At 38.9% G+C, this 24,871-nt stretch overlaps 1 protein-coding gene across 2 annotated transcripts in view; it reads left to right on the top strand.

Moving 5' to 3' along the window:
* Positions 1 to 2,191: 2,191 nt before the first annotated feature.
* Positions 2,192 to 24,871, top strand: part of PRKD1 (protein kinase D1) — a 328,405-nt gene continuing 305,725 nt past the window's right edge. For both annotated transcript variants that reach the window (XM_045067697.1, XM_004755158.3), the window contains exon 1: positions 2,192 to 2,592. In XM_045067697.1, the coding sequence (XP_044923632.1) occupies positions 2,329 to 2,592 (264 nt within the window). In that variant the 5' untranslated portion in view covers positions 2,192 to 2,328. The remainder of the gene's footprint in view (positions 2,593 to 24,871) is intronic.

Genomic DNA, 24,871 nt, shown 5'->3' with positions numbered 1-24,871 from the left:
TAAGTACCTTGTAAACCGACCAGCAAACTTTTTTTCTGGCAACAGAAAATTGTGGGACTACATTATCCAAACTTTTTTTTTTTAAAGATTTTATTTATTTATTTGACAGAAATCACAAGTAGGCAGAGAGGCAGATAGAGGCGGGGTGGGTGGGGGAAGCAGGCTCCCCACTGAGCAGAGAGCCCGATGCAGGCCTCCATCCCAGGACTCTGAGATCATAACCTGAGCCGAAGGCAGAGGATTTAAACCACTGAGCCACCCAGGCACCACTTTATCCAAACTTTAAAAGAAAATGAAACACTTTTTCTGATATTTAAAAAAAAAAAAAAGCTTCCCAGAGAATTTAGAACAGCATTGTGTCTAGAATAAACTCACTGATCTCCTACTTTACCTGAATCTGACATATTAGGAAAACTATACTTTACCATGGGTGAAGAGAACTACTTCATGAGTAAGTAAGCCTGGAAAATGCCAGTGCATCCAGCTAGAGCTTATCACACCATCAGATCAGAGAGAATAAATTTAAATCTCTTCTAGAGCAGCGAATGACATAGTGTCACTGGAGACATTCAAGGCTCCCTTGCTAACTCTGAGAACAGGGGTCTAACAGGAAACTAACTTTTGATGTCCTGTCCTGGGTCACAAGCAGAGATCAAGACATACATACATACATACATACATAGAACAAAATAGAATAAAATGCAATTGAATACAAGAGACAACATACATACTGGCAGGCTTGGGTACGTGGTATGTGCTCTTGTGCAGTGTAAGGGGAAGGACTGGAGGAGTGGGCTACATAATTTGCCCAGCCCACTGCAAAATGAAAAATTATTAAACATTCCAAGATGGTGACAGGCAGCAAAGCATTGTGTCAGGGCTTTACACCCAGCAGGGCCCTTCCGAGGTCAGGGCCCTAAGCACCTGCACAGCCACACACCTGAAGCCCATCCTGGGGAGATGATAGGATTAGAATTCATCTCCACAGATTAGAAAGTACCCATATCCCCACCCCTGTCAAAACAGCAAGAGCACCAAAAAACAACTACTGGAATTGGAGAAGATAGTGCACAGCCTTGATGGTGGTGGTGGTGGTGGTGGTGGCGCTGGGTGAGGCTGGGAGTACTGGTCTTACAGAGCAGACTTTAGAATGATGGGAGAGGAAAGAAACCAGGGTTTGTGAGGCTCCAGAAATAAAGGTGTCGGATAGAGAATAAGTTAAAGGGAAAGAGGCCACATCAGACCTTCCTCTTGTCTTTATGTAGACAATGTCTGTTCTTTCACGAGACCATCTCCCGAATTCAGCCACTTGTGTATGTCTGGTGCCTTTGGGAGCTGCGGTGGGGTAGGTGGAGTTGGGTATCAGGGTGTGTCAGAGACAAAAAGGTAGGGACAGGTTTAAATACATTTCCGTGGACAGGCTTCCTACCCTCTCTGGCAAGAAACCCAAGGGCTCCCAGAAGGAGGCGGGATGTAACTGGATTTCCGAGGACCCTCTATTTTCACCCTCCCTTGAAGCTTCGAAGGTAAGACCCACGGAAAACCGCAGGGCTCGGCGTTCTTCCGTCCATCACAGGTCACCTCACGGGTAGAAGTGCGTTGTCCTCGGGCATTAGGAACTGGTGGCGGGGACTGGGGACTTGGAAACTGGCGGCGCTAGGAAGTCGGTCGGAGGAGATGCGCCCCGGTCCCCTCCGTCTGCGGCCGGGCAACCCGGCCAGCGGACACCGGAGTCCGGACGGAGAGGGATGGACCATGCCCGCGGAGACGGCCTCAAGCCCCGCCGTTCAGTCCTGCCCCGGCTCGGGGAGGCTCAGGCCCCGGGAGCCCCGGGCGGAGGGGGCGGCGACCGGGCACCCTGCGGCTACTGCGGCCGCGCGGCCGCGGCTCTTGCGGCTCCGGCGCCCGCCGGGTGGTGTCTCCGCAGTGCCCGCCTCCAAGCTCCCCTTCCCCGCCCCTCGCGCCCCCTTCCCCGCCCCCGTCCGGCGCCCGGCGCCCCGGCCGCGCTGACCCGCCGCCCCGTCCCTCGGAGCGCGCCGCGGCGGCTGCTCCACGGCGGCGGCAGCGCCTCCCCCGTGCGGCGCCCGCGCTCCCGGCGGCGCAGCCCTCCCGCCTCAGCCATTTTCCCTCCCCCCTGCTCTCCTCCCGATCCTCATCCTCTCGCCCTCCCCCCGCGCGGGGACTTTTCCGGAAAGTTTTTATTTTCCGCTTCGGCTCTTGGAGAAAGAAGCTCCCGGCTCCGCGGCAGCAAAACTTTTCGGCTGCCGCTCCGCCGGCCCCCGCCCTCGGCTGCCCGGCCCCGCGGCCCTTGGCGCGCCCCGCGGAGCGATGAGCGCCCCTCCGGTCCTGCGGCCGCCCAGCCCGCTGCTGCCCGTGGCGGCGGCGGCAGCGGCGGCCGCCGCCGCGCTGGTCCCGGGGTCGGGGCCGGGGCCCGCGCCGTTCTTGGCTTCCGTCGCGGCCCCGGCCGGGGGCATCTCGTTCCATCTGCAGATCGGCCTGAGCCGCGAGCCGGTGCTGCTGCTGCAGGACTCGTCCGGGGACTACAGCCTGGCGCACGTCCGCGAGATGGCTTGCTCCATCGTCGACCAGAAGGTAAGGCTCCGTACAGGGGGCGCTGCCCGTCCGGTCGCCCCTCGCCGTACCAACTTTCCGGCTCCGGGGGCTCGGCCGGGAGCCAGCCTCGCCGGCGCTCTGGAAGGGTCTGGCACCGGCCAGGGTTGGACGCCTGCATCTGAGGCACTGCATTCCCTGTTGTCTGGTTCTCCCCTTGCCCCATCTTCTTGCATTCCCGATTTCTCTGCAGTCCGCATCCTCCTCACCCATTTCCATTCCCCTCGGGACATTTCCAGGTATGTCGCTTGTCCATTTCTTCTAGTGCCTCTCCCTCCGCTTAAGACTTCTCGGCTCCCCCCTCTCTTCCCGCTGGACCCTGGACCGGCACGTTCCTGGCGCCAGATTCCTCCTTCCCGTACGAGAGGTCTCCCCCCACCCGGCCCCGCCTCCCCCGGGACACGCTCAACACGATTTCAGCACCACTCCCTTCCTCTTCAGGCCCCTCTCCCAGCTCACACTGATGCTAAGGAGTTGCTGGAATGATCTAGAGATGAGGAATTTCTCACCTGTCAAATAAGCTTTTAAGAGGGGATGATTGACTCAGCCAGCTGTGAAAACAACTGATCAGAACACAACCACTCACCTCCTGGTACTCTTTTAGTCCTACCTTTGTGTGAACGTGAAAGCGAATTTTTCAACCCCGAGATACTGATAGTGGGGCATTGAAGTGGAGGCACAGACATATAAAAGGTGGGGGTACTCCCAGGGGCACCCCAAGGCTGATTGTGCCCTTAAGTTTGAGGCTGTGGGACTCTGGACAGCAGTCACAAAGGCAGCTTGGAAAGAGGGCCATTATCCAGGGCCAGGCCACCCAGGGAGGAGACCCACCGTGCCCACCACTGTTTATAGTGCAATTCTGAATTTCAGGTTGTTTCTGTAGCCATCGGAGTGATGCTGCATGGAAAGGGGTGATAAGAGTGTGAAGGAGAGGGGGCCCTGGCGCCAGTCTTCTCAGTATAAACAGGCAGGGTTTAGGGAGTGGGGACAGAAGTCTTTGAAGGTGCTGAATTTCAACCCTGGAGGACTGGCTAGTACTTGCCTTATAAAGGTCACTTGAATAATCATGACTGTTTTCTTTAAAGTATTTGGAATAGAGTTTGCTAAATCCAAGTGTTGTTAATTGTGGCATCAGGCACAGGGATGTTAGGAAAAAGCCCCAGGAAGGAAAAAAAAAAACCCAGTAATCTAGGAAGTTTGTAAAAGTTCTGGAGGCTAGACTAAGGCAACAATGAGTGTCCAGAATTTTTGGTTATTTAATGTAGTGACATTTTATATTGTGTATGACTCAATTTTTCAACTTCCATGTGAATGACAGATTCTGTCTAATTCTAGTACAAGTCGTGTCACGTGCCTTCTCATCAATATTATGGAATATTTGTTGCAGGTGAACAGGAGAATTCTCTAGGCACTGAAAGCCTTTCCTCAGTGGAAGGTGTAGTCTACAGCAGTCTCCATTACGGTACAAACCCAGTTGATTTAAGAGCATTACTGGATAAGCATAAAAACAATATAATAAAATTTCTCAAAAATCCAATGCAATTTTATAGAATTTTAATTTACCTAAATTTAGGGTTTTTTTGGTTTGTTTGTTTTTTTAGATTTCCTTTATTTATTTGACAGGCAGAGATCACAAGTAGGCAGAGAGGCAGGCAGAGAGAGAGAAGGGGAAGCAGGCTCCCGGAGGAGAAGAGAGCCAGATGTGGGGCTCGATCCTAGGACTCTCAGATCACGACCTGAGCTGAAGGCGGAGGCTTTAACCCACTGAGCCACCCAGGCACTAATTTACCTAAATTTAAAACAAGTGATAGAGTCACAGGGAATATTCAGATTGAGTCAGATTAATATGGACAGACTATTTTCGACTAGCTTTAAAACACACACACACCTTTGATGGAGTTTAGGATGGAGAGAAACATTAATGGTTTAAGAGGTTTGGGGATTGGGATTTTAAATGGAGAGTGAACTCCAGTGGTGTCAGTAGCTACCAAGAGGGGGTTTTATGGAGGGAACAATATAATATGAGTGCGAAGGGAGAGAGCTCCAAGCACCTACAGACTACAGCAGGCCTGAGGGTAGTGACTAGGGTATTTAGAGAATGAACTCAAAGTATTAGAAGCCTTCGTATCTTCCACATAGAGATACAAGGACATCTGAAAGATGGATTTGCTGTGTGGAAGATGTTTTAGAATGCTAACAATGTTATGGTAGAAAGAAAACTGAAGTTTAGTCTTGAGTTACTTGGGACCTGAGCCAACACTCTGGGGAGAGACCTGGAAAGGGAAACTCATCAGCCTTGGTGGCGGATTTATAAGGGGACCCTCTTCCTTTTGTATTTCCTCTTGTAGTTCTTCTGTTTCTGAAAGAAGAGTTTGAGAAGTTTAATGGCTTGGATTAGCCAAGGTAAAAACTCCCTTGTACTTTTTTTTTTTTTTAAGGTTATGGCAAAGAGTTCCATTTAGAGGTATGGATTTGAGGGGTTTTTATATACAGAATACTGTAAATAAATATATATTGGTGAGTCTGGACAGAAAAATTTCCATTTATCTGTCTTCTATCATCTCTCTTGAGATACATTATCATCCGAGGCAGAAACAAGACTAAGAGGGCTGAATATCCATCACAGGACAGCAGAGATCTCTTTGCTTTGCGACAAGGGAAATGGCAGACAGGGTCAGTGCTGAATTAAGGAAATGGGAGGAGATCCTTTGTCCCTTATTTCAGGTTCTCTTAAGTATTGGCTGAAGATACCAACCATGATAGGAGCGAAAAAGAGAGAGGGAGGGAAACGAATGTTTTAGGTGAGAACTGAGAGTTTGAAGTCACTTACAATTTATAATGTAGACATGGATCATGTTGAGCTTACAGCAGAAGGTTCTGATTTTCTGAGCCCTCTACTTTCATTGTTTCATTAACTTTTTGAAAAGGGGTTTCATAGAATTTGAGGATTCCCTAAGTACTCATACTAAAAGAGATCAGACTAGCTTAAATCTTTGGAAGTATTAGCTGACAACTCAGTTTATTTCGGCAGTATTTGTGGGGCATTTCTTGTGGAGCATGCAACTGAGGTGTGTAGGGCTGAATAAGAGAGATCCTGTCCCTGAGAAACTCATCTTCAAGTTAATACTGTTGTTATTTAGAATTTAGAGTATAGTTTGTCTTTGATTGTGTAGGTTTGGAAAGTGGCAGACATTTGATTGTACTTGAAAATTTTTAATGGTAATTCAGTATTTTAAGATAAATATACTCCAAATATGTTCTGAATTATATGACTAAAGAATTATTTATTTTATCTTTTAGTTTGGGTAAAAAATCTAGTCCTGCTCTTCTGTATATAACAATGTTTAGATATACAATATGTTATTCCTTCTTTTTTGGAAGTATTAGCCTAAAGGTTCACTTATGCTTATTTCTTTACTTTGCAAGCATATAACCTTGAAGGCTGGTTGTGTATAAAGACATGCATTCTGTTAGTATACATGATTGTTTTCTGGGAGGTAAAAAAAATAACAGTAGGGGCACCTGGGTGGCTCAGTGAGTTAAAGCTTCTGCCTTCAGCTCAGGTCATGATCCCAGGGTCCTAGGATCGAGCCCCACATCAGGCTCTCTGCTCCGAGGGGAGCCTGCTTTCTCCTCTCTCTCTGCCTGCCTCTCTGCCTGCTTGTGATCTCCGTCTGTCAAATAAATTTTAAAAAAATCTTAAAAAAAAAAAACAGTAATTGACTTCCTTTTGAAACAGTGTTACTTTTCACTATCAAAAGAACCTTGAATATATAGGAAGAAGGAATTGGTTTGAAGCAAGGAACAGTATTCCAAAGGAAGAATTAGTTTGATTTTGTAGTGCATTGTCTATCTGTGTCTCTACACATACACATGTACACACACACTTCTTTTAAACAAGAAATATTAATTTAGGGATGTGAGATGCAATTAATAAGACTATCTGTCCATTCATTTTGGTTTTTATCTTGTTAGACGACTCATATTTCCCTTTTGAATTTACTAAAATGAAGTAGTAGCATGAGTTAGACTCTGGCATATAGTTTCAGTTTACACAGTCATGTATCTGACTGGAGAAACTAAAGAGTGAGATTTTATAGATGATAGCTCACTAAAGGAATAATAAAGGTTAGTGCCTTGGTTTGAGAGCAGCTTTGCTATGCTTGTAATTGTTTTTCTTTCTGAATTGTAAAATTGTTCTCTTAACAATTGTAGTATCATTCTATACAACAGTACAGAAGTCATTTCATTAAGTGATTTCTTTAAAGATTTTTAAAAAATTTATTTGACACGGAGAGAGAGAGATCACAAGTAGGCAGAGAGGCAGGCAGAGAGTTGTGTGGGCGAGCAGACTCCCTGCTGAACAAAGAGCCCCATGTGGGGCTCATTCCCAGGACCCTAAGATCATGACCTGAACAAAAGGTGGAGGATTAACCCTCTGAGCCACCCAAGCACCTCTCATTAAGTGATTTTTTAATGTAATTCAATACTGTATGTTTAAAATTATGATTTTAAGCTTAGTAGTATAGTAGGAATATATTTTGATATATATGTAAAGCTCATGTACTGTATATTTGCAAAATTTACATATTTACATAGTGGTTTATTATTAAACTATATAAGTGTGTTCTGGAACATATTTTTAAAAGCCTACTTTGTCATGTATAGCCTTCAGGTGCTGAAGTATTGTTTTATATGTTGTATTGTAGCCTGCAAAAAGTGGAGCCTCATGTATAGCTCATAATCCAAAGAGAAACTTCGCTTTGCATTTTTTAGCAATATGCAGAACTGAAAACCTTTTCTTTCTTTCTTTCTTTTTTTTTTTTTAAGATCTTATTTTTTATTTGACAGAGAGACAGAGAGAGGGAACAGAAGCAGGGGGAGTGGGAGAGGGAGAAGCAGGCTTACCCCTGAGCAGAGAGCCTGATGTCGGTGGGGGCAGGGGGGCCACTCAATCCCAGGACCCTGGGATCATAATCTGAGCCCAAGGCAGACACTTAACCACTGAACCACCCAGGCACCTCAGAAAACATTTTCTTATAGCTGTATGCTATTTAATAATTTTCATAAAAAGAATATTCTTTTTTTAAAAAAATTATTTATTTAAGTAATCTATCCCAATGTGGAGCTCAACTCACAACCCCAAGATCAAGAGTCATATGTTCTTCTGACTGAGCCAGCCAGGCACCCCACAAGGAGAATTCTCTAGAATATTCTAGAAAATATTCTAGGAATTAGATGATTGGCTCTTTTGACAAATATAGATATTAATTTGGGTCTTTAGATCCGGGACTGAGATAAATTTGAAAGAATTTTCTGTGAAATCTATAGTGTGTGTGTATGTGGGAGTGGGAGTTGAAGAGTAGTTGTAGGGCTGGAAAATTATTAGTAAAGTCTGAAAATTTGCCCCATACTTGATAACTGTGTTGTTCTGTATCAACAGACTCCTATCACAGCTATTAAGGGAGATTTAGAACTTTATTTAACATTTGTTATTACTCTTTTTTTGTTTTTGTTTTTTGGTGAGGTGATTGTATATAGATCTTAACCAGTTTATGCATGAATGACTTTTAATGACCTTACTGGACAGTACAAGCAAATTTGTAAGCCTATGAATATATGGTTTTGACTTATCTAAGATTACTTTGAGTATTATGGATTTTATATATATATATGTATACATACACACACACACACACGAAGGATTAAGTATAGTGCTTGTCAAATAGATATATAATAAATAGGATTATTGATATTCCAGGGCTTTATGAACTAGTATGCTATCTTGTTAGCAAAAGAAATGTGTACTTTATTATTTTATTCTTATATCAACATATGAATAAAGTTGTGGTATTAAAAAACAGTATGACTCTACAGCCTAGATAACATGTTTTCTCTGCCTTCTATAACAAGACAAATCTTAGGAGTTGGTGTTTGAAACTGCTTCTCAAATTTCAACCTCTCAAGATTTCCTCAAGAAGTAATTTGATTATTGCTAGATGTAAGACACATATGCTGATAAAAGTATAGCACATCTTCATTACATTTTGTTAGTTTTGACAAGAAGTTGATTTAATTCAGTTGCAAGTGTAATTTCAACGATTCTTCATTTGATAAAAAAGAGAAATAAAATAGGTAAGGACGGGTGCCTGGGTGGCTCAGTTGGTTGGGCAGCTGCCTTCAGCTCAGGTCATGATCCCAGGGTCCTGGGATCGAGCCCCGCATCAGGCTCTCTGCTCCACGGGGAGTCTGCTTCTCCCTCTGACCTTCTCCTCTCTCATGCTCTCTCTCTCTGTCTCTCTGTTAAATAAATAAATAAAATCTTAAAAAAAAATAGGTAAGGATACAGTATTTGGCAACATAATGATTTTCAGATCTGGTCCTGAAGACCGAAATCAAAAGTTCCTTTCCAAATCTACTCCTGGTACGAAGAGGAAGGCACTTGTAAATGACTTTGGGAGATCATATTTTGCTCTTATACTAGCTTCTAGGGGTTGTTTGCTAAGTTGTTACATCTGATGAATAGCTCATATAACATAGTTGTTCGCACACATACCGAAGTGTAATATTGGGATGAGAGGCTGTTTTACTGGGAAAACAACTGGATTAGCAGTTGCCTGAGCCAATCACAAGTCTATTTCAGATCTTTTCACTAATTACCACTTACCTCTTATTGAAGTCCATTTCCCATTATGAAACCTTTAAACAACCACAATCAATAAGTATCCATCCATCTTTTAAAGAGGAGTAGAAGAGATAATTACATGAAATGTGTGTATGTGATTTAGACTGGAGTCACTGAATAAGCTCAAGCTGTACCAAGAAACTACTGTGATCCAGGTAGCAGGGCTTGATCCAGATTTAGAGTGGAGGTGGGTAAAATGCAGTTCATAGGAGTTGATCATAACATCAGTGTTCTTTGTTTTATTTTTATATTTGTTTCCTTTGCTTTTCTGAGTTGGACATAACTAATATTTTTGACCTTTGACCTTCTAGAGTCACCTTGATTCATCTGAAAGATCTAAGCCCAAATGTGGAAACAGAGGTTAAAGAGGCGTGGGGGGGATCTTTTTAAAGATTGTGCTTAACTTTTAATTTCCTCAGCATTATTCTAGAGAGGCTTTGAAAATGAGAATTTGATTTTTTAAAACTTTTCTTAATGTTGGCATATGTTAGAACACAAAAGAACAAGATAAAAGTGCCTCAGTTTTTCTGTGTTGATAGAAATTAGATACAGAGAAAATGGTTATTTTGTTCACATGTATTCATAATTTTTTTCCATCTGCAAGAATATGTGAAGTTTCCCCCAGGAATTTCTTTGATACTGTCAACTAAGTATTTTTGTACCATTAAAAACCAATAATGACAGCACCACTTGAAGCTACTTGGCAGCTGAGAAACCCACATTTTGCTGTCTCTTACTCTCTCTTTCTAGTCTCACACAGAAAAGAGATAATTAAATAAACAAAGCTTTTGATTATCTGACCACTATAGCCGTTATGGAATATCACATATTTTAGATAGAAAGGTAAGAATTGGTGTAAAAGCACCTCATATTAAGACACAATTTTGCCTGTAAAAATTTATAGTTTCCTGTGTAGAAGTTTCTTCCAAAGTTGCAAAAAAGGTTTTATTTGGCTAAAGCTAAACAGTTGATACAGCAGCTTAGCAATGTTGGCAAATACGAAGATTAGATTTTTAAATATGCAATCATGAAGGAATTTTGTTCCACTTATTTTGGTGAAAGGGGGAAAAATATGTACCCTTCGCTGGTTCATTGGCTTTTAGTCTGACTAAGCCACTGATGGATGAGGAATTTGTTGAATTTATTGCTTGTATTTAGGCATAATTTAAAAAAAAAATCTGATTTCTACTCTCCCTAATTGTCAGCAGCCACTTTTTTTCACATATGTATCATCAAATAAATGAAAAATATGAATGTGACAATGAAAATATTGAGCAAAAGGTATCAATGTACCTAATAAATGGTATTATTGATAATCTAAGGTCTATAGAATAGTACATTGTCTTATTAATAAAAGAAATAATTTTTATAAGCAGGAAACTTTTCTAACTTATTCTGTTAAAAAAAATTATATGTACCTTTTGTTTGTTTGGATTGTTGAGAAATGCCATACTTCGAGCAATTGAAGTTTGCTTCATTATACAAGTTCTGTTTCAAAAATAATACAGTTGAGATCCAGTTAAAAGAGAATTAAATATGTGAAGTAAAGATCTGAACCTCTTTCCTTTTTCATTAACAATAAGATAAAAAGAATCTGAATTTAATCAAAGCTTGATTTGCTAAGATATGTCATAGACAAAAACATATTTGTGTATCAAATAAGACAACAATCTATTCAAATGTGAAATCCATATACCATTAAGTCAGTTTGCTTTTTGTCTGTTTTTCATAAATGTTTTAAGTTGACTTATTTAAAGTAAAAATTTTTTGCTGGAAATTTATTCAGGTTGATTTATGTTGATGTAAATTTCAGATTTTCTTAAGAAACAAAATATTTTCCAGGAATCATTACTTAAGATTAAACCAACAGGCTAATGTGTTAATGAAGTTTTTAAACTGTCAATGTTGAAAGTACAAAAAAAAAAAAAAATTGACCCTTTTCCTAGGTTGTCTAAATAACTCATACTAATGATATAATAACTAGCAGATAATTATGGAACCATTACTGGCTTTTGTAGGGTTAACTATAGTCAGAGTAGAGCTACCAGAGATTCTATTCTAGTTCAGATGCTTGAATTAAGTAAGTTCCAGGGAACTTAATTGAATGAGGCCAGGTCAAATATTTATTCATGACATTGTCTCAACCTTTTTATCAATTAAATACAAACATTTCCCCCCCATTTTTTAACTCCTTAGGTTTTGAGAAATGGTGGTAGGCTCATGGTCTGGCAGGGCGTTTCAGCTGGGACCAGGAGTTCTTAGAAATCTCGCACTGGCTCCATCCTTCTCATAATGCTGGAATATCATGACCTACTTTCAGGGAGGGACATAAGAGCTCTAGGGCATCTGGTATGCGGAGTTGGAGGAATCTGAAAACACCTAAGGGTGATTTCTTTATCAAAGAAAAGAGATTAGGGTGGGACAAGAGGGTATTTCTCATTTTATGTGAGTCAAGTCTCCTGACCATGAGGAACCATCTGTATTGTCTTTGCACTCAGTGTCTTTGAAAGATTTGTTGTGCATCCTGGATATGAAAAGCTGCAACTAGGAACATATGTGACTTGAAGAGTTAAAATTATTTAGGTATTGGTTGGTCCATTTAGACACTCAGAACAATAACAGTAGGGCTCTAGGCTGCTTGACCAAAAGCAATGGTCTAGGGCAAACAGCTGTAGCTTTTGCTCTCACCCAAAGCTTGAAAAGAGTCTCGGACAAACAGTGGTGTCGGAGGGGTGGAAGTTAAACTTTGGTATTGGCTTCAGATCAGTGGTGGTGAACAGACCTGAGCAGGCTACAGTAGGCGAGGCCTCTGGGATTATGAGACTAGTGGCACCAGAGGGCAGAAGAGGACAGGGAAGCTCTGACCTCCTGTGGATTGAGTTGGCATGAATGGTGCCACCACATAACTCATGGATAGCAGTGGGGAGAGGTTTAGAGTTGGCTTTTTACAAGCTGAGTAGTTCTCCTTGGAAGTCTTCAGTGTCACAGATGAGACGTTCAAGGAGCAATTCCAGGATGACGTGATGGGAGAGTTTTAGGAAGAGCTTGTCCTGGGAACATTGGGTCATGCTCTGTAAGGTTCTGGGCCTTATGCTAACAATGGCTGGCAGAGGGAAGCCTCCAGAAACAAAACCTTCCTGGCATGTACTCTGTGTGCCTGCCTGTATCTTGGCTTCTTTTCATTTGTCATCTCTGATTTTCATAGTAGCCCTTTGTGATGGACATTTTCCCTCCAATTTAAGGATAAGGAAACTGAAGGAAGTTCAGTTGTTTACCCCCCACATGGCTAATAAATAGAAAGCAAACCCCCCAGTATCTGATTCATTTCACTATAGCTATTCCTAAGAACAGAGGGTGCTGGGCTGCCCATAGATCTGAATAGAGATTTTGGAGTTATCAGAGTATGGGAGAGGGGGAAATGTTAAATTTCCTATTGTGTTGGCTGAAATTTACTTAAAGGCACTGAAGCTTTGACAGTGTATTATTTATGTGTGTGTTTAAATCCTTATTCTGGGGGCGCCTGGGTGGCTCAGTGGGTTAAAGCCTCTGCCTTCGGCTCAGGTCATGATCCCAGGGTCCTGGGATCAAGCCCCACATCGGGCTGTCCGCTCTGCGGAGAGCCTGCTTCCTCCTCTCTCTCTGCCTACTTCTGATCTCTGTCAAATAAATAAATAAAATCTTAAAAAAAAATAAATTAAAAAAAATCCTTATTCTGGAAGGCTTCATTTATCTGGAATTAACATCTCCCTTCATGGTCAGCTAAATGTATAACCACTCTGGTGGCCACCACAACAATGTGTCTCTTATTGGTGGCAAGATACTGCCTCCACCCTCCCCCCCACCCCCAGCCAAGTACTGATAATTAATGTAAGGAACATTAAAGATGGACTCTTCCTAGGAATATTAGGGTCATGACAGATAGCTGATTGCCCAAAGTATTTTAGAGCCATATCTCACCCATGAGTTAATAAGCCTTTTTTTATTAAAGTGGGGTAGCAGAATTTGGTATTTAGGTTGCCCACATGCTAAGGATCATGCTTTGCAGATACATTTTCACTTTTTATAAATTTTCTGTGTGTGTTTGCTTATTTTTGGTCCGTTTGTGAATGAACACTCCCTAAATTAAACTTTCTCCCTCTTGTTGTGCATGATTAATCATAGGCTTTGTGGAAGTTTTCTTTCCACTTAAGTACTACTGGCTATTCCAGATTGTGACTTGCCTTGCATTCGTTTGTATTGCTTGTGTACAGGTCTAAGGCCAATACTTCCCTTGTAGACTAATTGTACAATCTTGAGGCTTTACAAAAATGTAGCTTTAGATATAGATAGACATGATATAATCTAAAGTATATTGGTAATTCAATTAAATCCTAAGTATTTCTGCCCTGCATGACTCCTTGGAAGTATGCAGTAGTTATTTGTTCATAACAGATGAGATAGGTGACTAAAATGTTGCCTCTTTTTGATAAATTTAGAACTTTTACAGAATGGATGGGTTACAGAAAGAATTCTCTTTTGATATGACTTCTGGTAGTCTCTTGGCTGACAGAAAGGCAGCAGACCTCTCCAGCGGCACTAGAAGTCTGACTTTGCTAGATATCGGTTAGTCAAGTACTGTGCCTTGTAAGCCCTATCTTTTTTTTTTTTAAAGATTTTATTTATTTATTTGACAGAAATCACAAGTGGGCAGAGAGAGAGAGAGGAGGAAGCAGGCTCCCTGCTGAGCAGAGAGAGCCCGATGCGGGACTCGATCCCCAGACCCCGAGATCATGACCTGAGCCGAAGGCAGCGGCTTAACCCACTGAGCCACCCAGGTGCCCCTGTAAGCCCTATCTTGAGATAGTTCATCTAACTAGTGGGACACCCGGGCATCAGTTATTGTTTGAGGAGTAGTTAGATGGGTCACTCATGCCTAGCTCTTCTCTACTAAATGACTAGTACTGAGAAATAATTGATTAGCTTCAGAGTAGCTCCTAGACTGGATGGCTCTGTGCCCTTCCCTGTGATGGATAATAATTTCGTATATTGATATGGAAAGAGATGTGGTCACCCTGGGACGTACATCTTTAGAATAATCAAATACAGCCAAGAGCTTGAATAGATCTTCAAAAATAAAAGACTAGGTCTTGCATGATCTTTGCTTTTATTCAGTTCTTTGGGATCTGAGCTAATAGGCTATGTTAAATAGAATGACTGTATACCCACTTGTCCAGAACCCTCCGTTTATGTGTGTTGTCTTAGAATTCCTTTTGAGTGTATGTTCAACAATAAAAGCTATGGAGCTTTAAGTTAAAAATAAACAACAAGCAAAACCAGAAAGAAAAATCTTCCTTAGGGAAGACATTTTATGGTCTTCTGGCCAAAAATCCTTGTATATTAAAACATAAAAACAAAACTTAACCCTGTGATCAAAAGTTTTTGTATAAGTTAAAGATGAACAGACAACGAACATTTAGAAATGGTTTCATTAACTAGTTAATTAGATCTCACACTGAATGTAGAATCTGAAGTAGTTTCAAGTCTACTTTCTCCAATCAGTGTAAATCAAGATACTTTGATAGGTTTGTACATGTTTATTGTGTCAAACAGCAAATAATTTTACTTATTTTGGTAGTTCATACTACCTTTATTATTTCAAATAGGCAAACAGGAAAGGTCTGCCTTGAAGCTTCAGCACCCACAGCAACCATCACAAAGACAAAATACTCTGACTTACATGCAGAAGGACACCATCATAGTTTCGAGCTGTACTTTATTACATTCTGTGTGCTGGAGAAAATAACATGGTTAGCCAAAAAAAAAAAAAAAAAAGAGAGAGAGTTTTTATACAAATCCTCTTTATTATTTAGATAACTCGTTTTCTATTTAAAAAAAAATAGGCAAATAAGTAAGGTAAAATTTTGGAAATTATAGTGTCCCACAATCACAATGTGTAGGCTGTAGCTCATATTTTCTTAAGATGTTCAGAGGCATAGACTGAATAAAGCAAATACATGTTATACCTATCACTCTTCACTTGATTTCTGTTGATAAATATGTTGTTGAAATAATATTAACAATTACAGGTTCAGAAATTATAATGTTGAAGGTTCTGGCTCCTGAAAAATAATGCAAGTCAGTGGGTTTAAAGCCACTTGAAAAGGAACTTGATTTTGTGTAATCTTTTCTGTTTAGATTTCCCCACATGAAAAATTATAACTTTTATAATTCAATTACTTAATTATTTTTCTTTTATTTTGAAAATTATAAAATTACCCTGTGTAATAGGCTGAATAATGACCCTGAAAGATGTCTACATTCTAATCCCTGGAATTTGTGAATGTTAAGGTAAAAAGGACTTGGCATATGTGATTAAGGCAAGACTTTGAGACAGGGAAATTATCCTGGATTAACTGGGTGAGCCCAGTCCCATCACATGAAGGCCTTAAAAGTGGTGAATCTTCCAGGTTAGGTCAGTAGATGAGACTGAGGAGAGATTCTAACCATGAGAGGGACTCTTTCCTCTATTGCTGACTTTGAAGATGGAAGAAATGGACAAGAGCCAAGGAATGCTGGGGTCTGAGTATGAGGGAAGCAGGGGGAGTTAGAGAACAATAGTGATAGGAGAGGTGACAACAGAAACAGAAGGTTGGAGTGATGCAAGGAAGGGGGCAGGAAGCAAGTAATTCAGTCAAAGCTGAGAGCTCAGAGCTCAAAAAGGCAAGAAAAGTGATCTTCCTAAAGAACCTCAGAGGGAACCATTTCTTGGCTTTAGCCCAGGGAGACTGATTTTGGACTTCTGATTTCCAGAACTGGAAGAGAGTAAGTTTATGTTTTTAAAAGTTGCTAGGTTTGTAGTTGTTTGTTACAGCAGTAACTGAAAATTTAATATGCCACATTCATTGGAAAAAAAGTGAGAAATACATGTAAGCTCCCAAATGGATATTACCCAGATTTAAAGTATTTTAGTAAGTATCAGGGTTTTTTTTCCTACAAGTGAATATGCTCATCATAAGTTCTATATGGTTTTTTTACTCTTTTCTTTTGATATTATGTTTTTTTCTAGTTTTCCCCCCAACTTTATTGAAATATAATTAACACATAACATTGTATAAGTTTGAGGTATACAATATATAATTTGATTCCTGTATATATTGCAAAATGATTACCACCATGAGATTACTTAACACATCCATCACCTCACATAATTTTTTTAATAATGAGAGCATTTAAGATCTTTTATAGCAACTTTCAAGTATATAATACATGATTGTTAACTATAATTACCATGTTTTACATTGTATTCCCAGAACTTATTCATCTTATAACTGGAAGTTTGTGCCTTTTGACCAACATCTCTCCATTTGTGGTTACCCCACAGCTCTTGGCAGCTGCCACTCTATTCTCTGTTTCTATAAGTTCAGCTTTTTTAGATTGCTTTTGTGAGTGAAATCATACAGTTCTTGTCTTCCTCTGACTTATTTCACTTACCATAATGCTCTCAGGAACCATCCATGTTGTTGCAAATGGTAGGATTTCCTTCTTTTTTTACGGCTGAAAAAAATATTCCTCTTTGTATATTTGCATATATGCATGTGTATTTATCCCATTTTCTTTATTCATTTTTCCACTGATGGGTACTTAGGTTGTTCCCATGTCTTGGCTATTATGAAGATGCTACAGTGAACATGGGAGTAGAGATATCTCTTTCAGATAGTTATTTCATTTTCTTGGATGTCTCTTACTAATTAATCTTGTATTAGTTTCAGGTGTACAACATAATAATTAGATATTATCATTCATTACAAAGTGATCACTGTAGTAAGTTTAGGTACCAATTGCCACCATACAACTGACCCCTTTTACTCATTTTATTCACTGTCCAATCCCTTCGATAATCTCCCAAATCTGTTCTCCGTATCATTGTTTGTTTGGTTGGTTGTTTGGATACCACATGTAAGTGAAATCATATGGAATTGGTCTTTCTGACTTATTTCGCTTAGCTTAATGCCCTCAGGGTCCCTGCATGTTGTTGCAAATGGCAGGATTTCCTTTTTTGGCTGAGGAATATTCCATTTTGTATACGTTCCACATCTTTATCCATTCATTCATGGATAGACATTTAGGTTGTTTCTGTATCTTGACCATTTGTTACTTTTTCTTTCCATGTCAGTTTTTGAATATAAAATGTCCAGTGTTTTGGAGGTAATTTTCATATGAAGGAAATGCTCTTCAGATATTTATTTTGGCTCTAGAATTTAATATTCAAGTAGTTAAAGTTACCGGTTAAGATGAGTCTTAATTTTTCTAGGACAACTTACACTTCTTTTTAAGTCTAGCAGATTTTAACAGTTACACTTAAGAAACTTTGAAGAATCATTAGTATCCTTTACAAACCCAATTATTTTGATACTTCTGAACATTTTAAATTGAATTTATAAATTTAATGTTTCATTTCTTTTAAATATTGTAATCACATGCCTGATAAAGCTTTATACATCTAGCAAATGAAACTCATAAATATGCAAATATAATAAAGTTTAAGTTCCTAAATGTTCCAGTGTTATACACATAAGCCAAAATTGGTTGCTTAATTATGTGTATATAATATGCACAAAATATTGATATTATAGTTTTAATTCTCAAACTTTTATGAATTTAATTTCAGATAGTCCTGTGTTTAAAAGATGTTTTTTACTTGTGAAGTAATTATTTGATCCCACAGAATTTGTGGAGTTCCCTTCTTGTGTAAGTTTTTCTGTTACCTTCCTGGCTTCATTAAGGTTGTATAAACCTCGGTGCTTTTTGCTGAAACAGAGATTGGATTCTTGTGGACAGTGTAGATCAGTTTCATAGAAACTGTGTGCTTCTGTAACTTGAAGAAAAGGAGGGAGGGTAGTCATGTAACTTACATCCCTGGATTCAAATATTACTTCTGTATGCCAAAAAGCCTTACATTCCTACCCAAAATGATCATTTAATTGGATTTTGGATTTCTTTGGCCCCTAAGATAAGTGAATCCCTTTTGTATCTACACTAAAGAACTTTGAACCTAATGGATTACTGAATTTTTATATTTTTTTCCTCATAAGACTACATAATTCTTACAGATATTAAATATGTATAATTGACTCTGGGCAGCCTCTGGGATTTTGCCTATCTCCTAGTCACAACTCATAAAATTGTTCTTTTATTTTAATATCTTCCTCTTTAAATATAAGAAAGAATGCTTAAGACACCATTAAAAAAAAAAAGATTTTATTTGTTTATTTATTTAGAGAGTGTGTGCTGAGGGGAAGGGGTAGAGAGAGGGGGAGAGAGAGAATCCCAGGTAGACTCCGTGATGGCTGCCTGACCCTGAGATCATGACCTGAGCCCAAATCAAGAGTCAGATGCCCAACTGCCTGAGTCACCAAAATGCCCCAGGACTAGTTTTCAATATTTGCACTGAACTGGTATATGGAGGGGCGCCTGGGTGGCTCAGTGGGTTAGAGCCTCTGTCTTCAGCTTAGGTCATGATCCCAGGGTCCTGAGATCGAGCCCGGCATCCTGTTCTCTCTTCAGCAGGGAGCCTGCTTCCCCCTCTCTCTGCCTGCCTCTCTGTCTACTTGTGATCTCTGTCTGTCAAATAAATAAATAAAATCTTAAAAAAAAAAAAAAAAGAACTGGTGTATGGATTTATCACAACATGTTTTGCTTGTTCCCTACTCCTGGATATTTAAAAGTCAGTTTTGTTTTTGTTTCTAAACATCTTTATGCATATACCTTGGCAAATTTTTTCTACTTATATGTATATATTTGTATTTGAACTTGTCTGTTAATTTCCTAAATTACTATTATCTTTTAATATTTTGATATCATCAGTAATATTTTTAAAAAGTTTTTATCAGTAATATTCTTAAATTTAATATTTAGATTATAGTTTTTATAGTGACTCTTTGCTTTTTTTAGCTTGAAAAGCAAATGCATAGATTTTGTTGTTGTTGTTATTCTGTATTTAAAGAGAAAAATGAGAAGAAGCAACTGACAAGGTACAGAATAAACGGTTATATTTAATAACCAACACTTAAATCCAGTATTGGGTTGACTGCATATGAAATATATCTAGCAAATTCTCAATGAACAAATAACACAATTTTTAAAAAATTAACAATTCCCATTTTCCTGCTTTTTTTCAGTAAGCACTGGCCCAATAATTTCTCTGTATAACCAAATTCATTTTCATATTTTAGAAAACCGTTTGAGAAATACACATTTCTTTCTTTCTTTTTTTAGAAAATAATCTTCTCTTTAATGGGCAGCGGGGAGAGGAGAAATAAACATTTCTATAAATATTTAAGAAAATTCCATAGAATAATTTATTAAGAGTAAAATTTCACTCTATTTTGTTCTTGTCAGTTCTTGATAGTGTTCTTTAGAAACCTGAAATATAAAAACCTGAATTTTTAAAAGTATTGTAAGTGTAGCTGTCATTTTTAATATGTCCATTTTCACCCATTGCCCTTTCTTTTGAAAAAGAAGCCTTTACATTGCTTATTAAACACTGTAGAGCTGTCTTTGTTAATTTAACATATGTTTTGATTGAGACAACTTTGATTTACACAGAAAGTTTCAGAACATCTTTTATTAGGTGAAGTCAATAAATTTGAGTAAATCACCTAAAAGCATAAACACCCTTTGGGCCATAGTCTTTGTCTCTCCCCCAACCCCACCAACTGTTATATCCCAGGTGTCTAGAACAGTGCCTGGCATTGAATGATAGGAAAGAATGTTTTGTCCCATTATTTACTATTAAGTCCCCAGAAGCAAAGCTGTATGGTCAATCTGTAAGTAACTTAATTTTTTTTTTTTTTATCCTTGCTATTTGTTTACTAGGAAGTGCTATTTCTACCTTTGATCAGTAATTATTATTCAAATCAATGTTTTTAAAAAGTGGATTAGAAGTGTTTTGGCAGGTAAGAGGTACTTAGGGGAGAATGTTGGACTTGTATTTGAGGTAACAAACACAAAAAACCCTGGGACTTGAGTCTCTTCAGAGGAGTTGATATTCTTCTCATTTAACTGGGCCAAGGATTTAAAGCCAGAGAAAGCCTTCCTTCCTGAAAACATTTTATGATAGAGCCTGAATAAATATTTGTTGAATTGAATTGAGTCTTTGAAACAGGAGTCTTTTGTGGTTGTTAGTGGATACTTAGTTGAAAGATGAAAGACACTTCAGTGTTTTACTTGTCAAATCTCAGCCTACTTTTCCTGTAGATTTAAAGAACATAATTATGAAATATTGAAAACCTCACATATGAAAAATAATGGCAGAAGAGATGGTGGTAGAGAAGAGCAGTGTCTTTGGGGGAAAATTCAGGAAATGACAACCTCAACCAATGTTAGCTGGAAGTCCCTTTGCTGTTGTTTCGTTTCCCACAAGCTTGTGAAGTGAATTTGAGAAACTCCAATGGGCTGAGACAGGGAACGTTCAGCAGACTGGCCCCCAGTGAGGAACTTTTTCATAGTTAATAGTCTCTAGTTTGGCTGCTTTCATGTGAGTTACTAGGATTATAATTTAAAAACATATACCTTTGTGTCCTACCAATTCTTAACCTTAATTACTTTAATTTTGCACTTTTTAAAGCCTCAATTACTGTGTTTTGTATTTCTTAAGTCATATTTTAGTTTTTTAAATGATTTAAAATAGTGCTTCTTTTAAAATTATTTTATTCATACTTTCAGTACTTCTTTATTGTATCCTAGATGACAGGTGTTATATATTTGTTTATCCATCTATATGTACATTTCTGTTTGAGTTTTTTATCTAATTTTCTGGGATTTTTTTTTAAAGTCTTTTCCTAATTCTTTTAATTTTCTCCTCTTGGAATTCTAGCTCTTGACAACTGAGATTTACACCTCATATGTTTTAAATTTTCTGCCCTGCTGTTTTGTTTTTTTTTTTTCTTCTTTTTAATTTATTTTCTCATGCAGTTTTAAACCTCCTAGGACATTCTTAAATGTCTGATAGATCCTCATGAGTTGATTTTCTCCAGAGTCATAAACCCCGCTGGGTAGATATCATATTTGATTTTCTGGAACCCTATTGTGTTTTAGCATAACATCCAGTCCTTGGATGAAGAATCTGTCACTCCCAAGTACATAGCCACTGTATTTTGAGCAGTTGCATGCTGTAAGCCAGAAGTTATGTATAATCTCTACAGTCACTCCTGGGGAGGGCTTCTCCCAGACCTTGGCGCTAAACCAGGGGAGATGAAGCCCCCATGTCACTCATTCATAGGAGGTAGAATGGTAGTAATTTTGTAGACTTTTTTTTTTTTTAATTTTAACTTATTATGCTTTCCAAGGATGGTCTCCACCTTTCCTGTTAAGAGTTTATAAAGAACTAAGCAGCTGGTGAGAACAGGAGTTATCTCAGCTTGGATTTGCACAATGCAGTGTGTTTTCTCCATTGGCAAATAGCACCTTTTATCCAGACATTTTAAGAGTAGGCCTCTTGTTATACAAAACAAAACAACCGGCTCCCCTCAAAAAACAAAAAACCAAAACCATTTATCCTGTTTATTTTCGGATTATTGATCATAGGCCCCTCCCCCCACCATTCCTGGGGTACAGGGATGTGGAAGACTGGAGTCCCTAGGGGGAAACTTGGTCAAATTTTAGGAATTGGGCCAAATTACAGCTCTTGCTGATGTAGTGTGACCGTTCTGCCTTTCCACTCCAAGAATTTTTCTGACTTCCTTGAAGGTGTGCTCTTTTATCTTTTGAGGGGGGTTCCATCTCACACAGTCACTGTAGTTGTGCACATGAAAATCAGCTTAGGAAGTGACATCACTCATCTGGCAGATCCAGAATACAATTAAACTGTCTTCAAGAAAAGTGACCATGTGTTTGTTCTCCACATATTATTGATTTATTGATCTTTAGTCCAAACTGATTTCCAACTAAAAATCTAAGTCTGGGTATTTTAGGCCAATGATTTTATACTGGGTATGGTTAGGATTTAGATATACTTTAGTGCTACCTTTTAAAATCAGGAATAATACCAAATTGCTTTCAGGTTTTATTAATTTTACCTTGGCCTTTGAATCCATGATCAAGAACCAGTTGGGAGCTAATCTGTTTGAACTCAGCATATAACCCTGATCACTTAAGCTCCATCAGAATCTCCCCAGTAAGGGACCACTGGCATAAACATTAGTAGGAATCAACTTCTGATAGGCTGGTTAAAATATTAATAGCAGTCATTATTATAATAATGGTTTTTATCTTTACTATAGCTGACATTTATCAGCCATTACTATACCAGTCTTTCAAAGGGCCTACCTAGACTAACTCATTTATCTAAGAGGTAGATAACTACTTTTTACCCTCATTTTACAGGGGAGAAAATTGGGGCATAGACTGTCCAGGATTACACAGACAGTGACAGAGTTGGGATTTTAACGTAGGCATCTAAGCTTGAAAGTTTATGTACTTAACTACTAGACTGTAAGTGTAGAATGTCTTAAATATCTTTGGATGAATTAACAAATCCAGTGGAGAAAAATTACCTACTCTTCCCTTTAACTTGTTTCTTAAGTATTTGATAGTTCTTCTGAATGAGTTAGATGCCTGTTTTAGAGAACACAAAGAAACTATTCTTTTGTAAATTGATACATTTTATTATTTGGAATTATGAGGAGCCCAGACTGGGGACTCACCCTGTTAATTAATTATTGCCATAAAGACAGGTTCCTATAAACTTTTCTAAATCTAACTTTATTACGTCGGTCAATGTTTCCAAGCTTATAATTGGTTCAAAAGAAGCAATCATATAATTATTATTATTTTAAAATTTCATTTATTTATTTGACAGACAGAGATGACAAGTAGGCAGAGAGGTAGGCAGAAGGCAGGGAGATGCAGGCTTCCTGCTGAGCAGAAAGCCTGATGTCAGGCTTGATCCCAGGACCTTAAGATCATAACTTCAGCAGAAGGCAGAAGCTTAACCCACTGAGCTACCCAGGTGCCCCATAAATCGTATTATTTATGTGTGTATATATTTGTGTTATATAAAACATATGTATTTGTAAAAACATATAATTATATGTGAAATATATACGTATATTTATTTTAAGTTTCTTGGTATCCTCATAGTTTATCTTCAAGAGTACATTAAGACTAGTGCTGTACAGGGGCTCCTGGGTGGCTCAGTTGGTTAGGCGGCTGCTTTCAGCTCAGGTCATGATTCTGGGCTCCTGGGATCAAGCCCCACATTGGGCTCCCTACTCGGCGGAAGGCCTGCTTCTCTCTCTCCCTCTGCCTGCTGCTCTGCTTACTTGTGCTTTCTCTCTATCTCTGTCAAATAAATAAAATCTTAAAACAACAACAACAACAACTAGTGCTGTACCATGAATACTTTATTAAATTTTCATTTTCACTTTTTAATTATGAACTCCATATATCCATCACTCGGCTTTAGTAATTACTAAAATATAGCAATCCTTTTTCATTAATAACTAATTTTTTTTTTGTTCCCCAGTCATTACTCCTTTAGCCTGTTCTCCCTGGATTATTTTAAAGCTAAGTATCAAGATTTATTTTAATCCAATTTCTGAAGAGTCTCCAGAATGAATTTTGGAGAGAGTCCTGGTGGTATGGTAGTACTCTCTCTGAGGCTAGATACCTTGCATTTTGAGGTGTTTGGCTTTGAAGGTGTCCTTACATTTATATTTTATTATTTGATAGGACATGTGGTTCTCTGTTCAACTGGCAACAAAGAAAAACTGTATTCCAGGCATTTTACTGATGCTTGCTACTTAGTAGTATCTCATATGAGAGATGGCTGTCAATAGAAATTGCTTGAAGGACATCTATCCCTCCATTTAGTCTAGATCTTTTCAAATACATTCCTGAATCAAGTTATATTCAAAAGTTGTGTGTTAACATTCTTCTCTAGTGCACATGGAACATTCTCCAGAATAGATCACATCCTGGGTCCTAAATCAGGTCTCAGCCGGTATCAAAAGATTGGGATCATTCCCTGCATATTTTCAGACCACAATGCTCTGAAGCTAGAACTCAATCACAAGAGAAAATTTGGAAAGAACCCAAATACATGGAGACTAAACAGCATCCTTCTAAAGAATGAATGGGTCAACCAGGAAATTAAAGAAGAATTGAAAAAATTCATGAAAACAAATGATAATGAAAGCACAACGGTTCAAAATCTGTGGGACACAACAAAGGCAGTCCTGAGAGGAAAATATGTAGCGCTACAAGCCTTTTTCAAGAAACAAAAAAGGCCTCAAGTACACAACCTAACCCTACTCCTAAAGGAGCTGGAGAAAGAACAAGGAAGAAACCCTAAACCCAGCAGGAGAAGAGAAATCATAAAGATCAGAGCAGAAATCAATGAAATAGAAGCCAAAAAACAATAGAACAAATCAACGAAATTAGGAGCTGGTTCTTTGAAAGAATTAATAAGATTGATAACCTCCTGGCCAGACTTATCAAAAAGAAAAGAGAAAGGACCCAAATAAATAAAATCATGAATGAAAGAGGAGAGATCACAACTAACACCAAAGAAATACAGACAATTATAAGAACATACTA

This window comes from Mustela putorius, unplaced genomic scaffold (assembly GCF_011764305.1).
Source record: "Mustela putorius furo isolate JIRA1106 unplaced genomic scaffold, ASM1176430v1.1 tig00003898_pilon_pilon_pilon, whole genome shotgun sequence".
Taxonomy (NCBI): Eukaryota; Metazoa; Chordata; class Mammalia; order Carnivora; family Mustelidae; genus Mustela; species Mustela putorius.
Note: the sequence above shows the minus strand (reverse complement) of the source record. Positions and strands in the feature narration are given on the sequence as shown.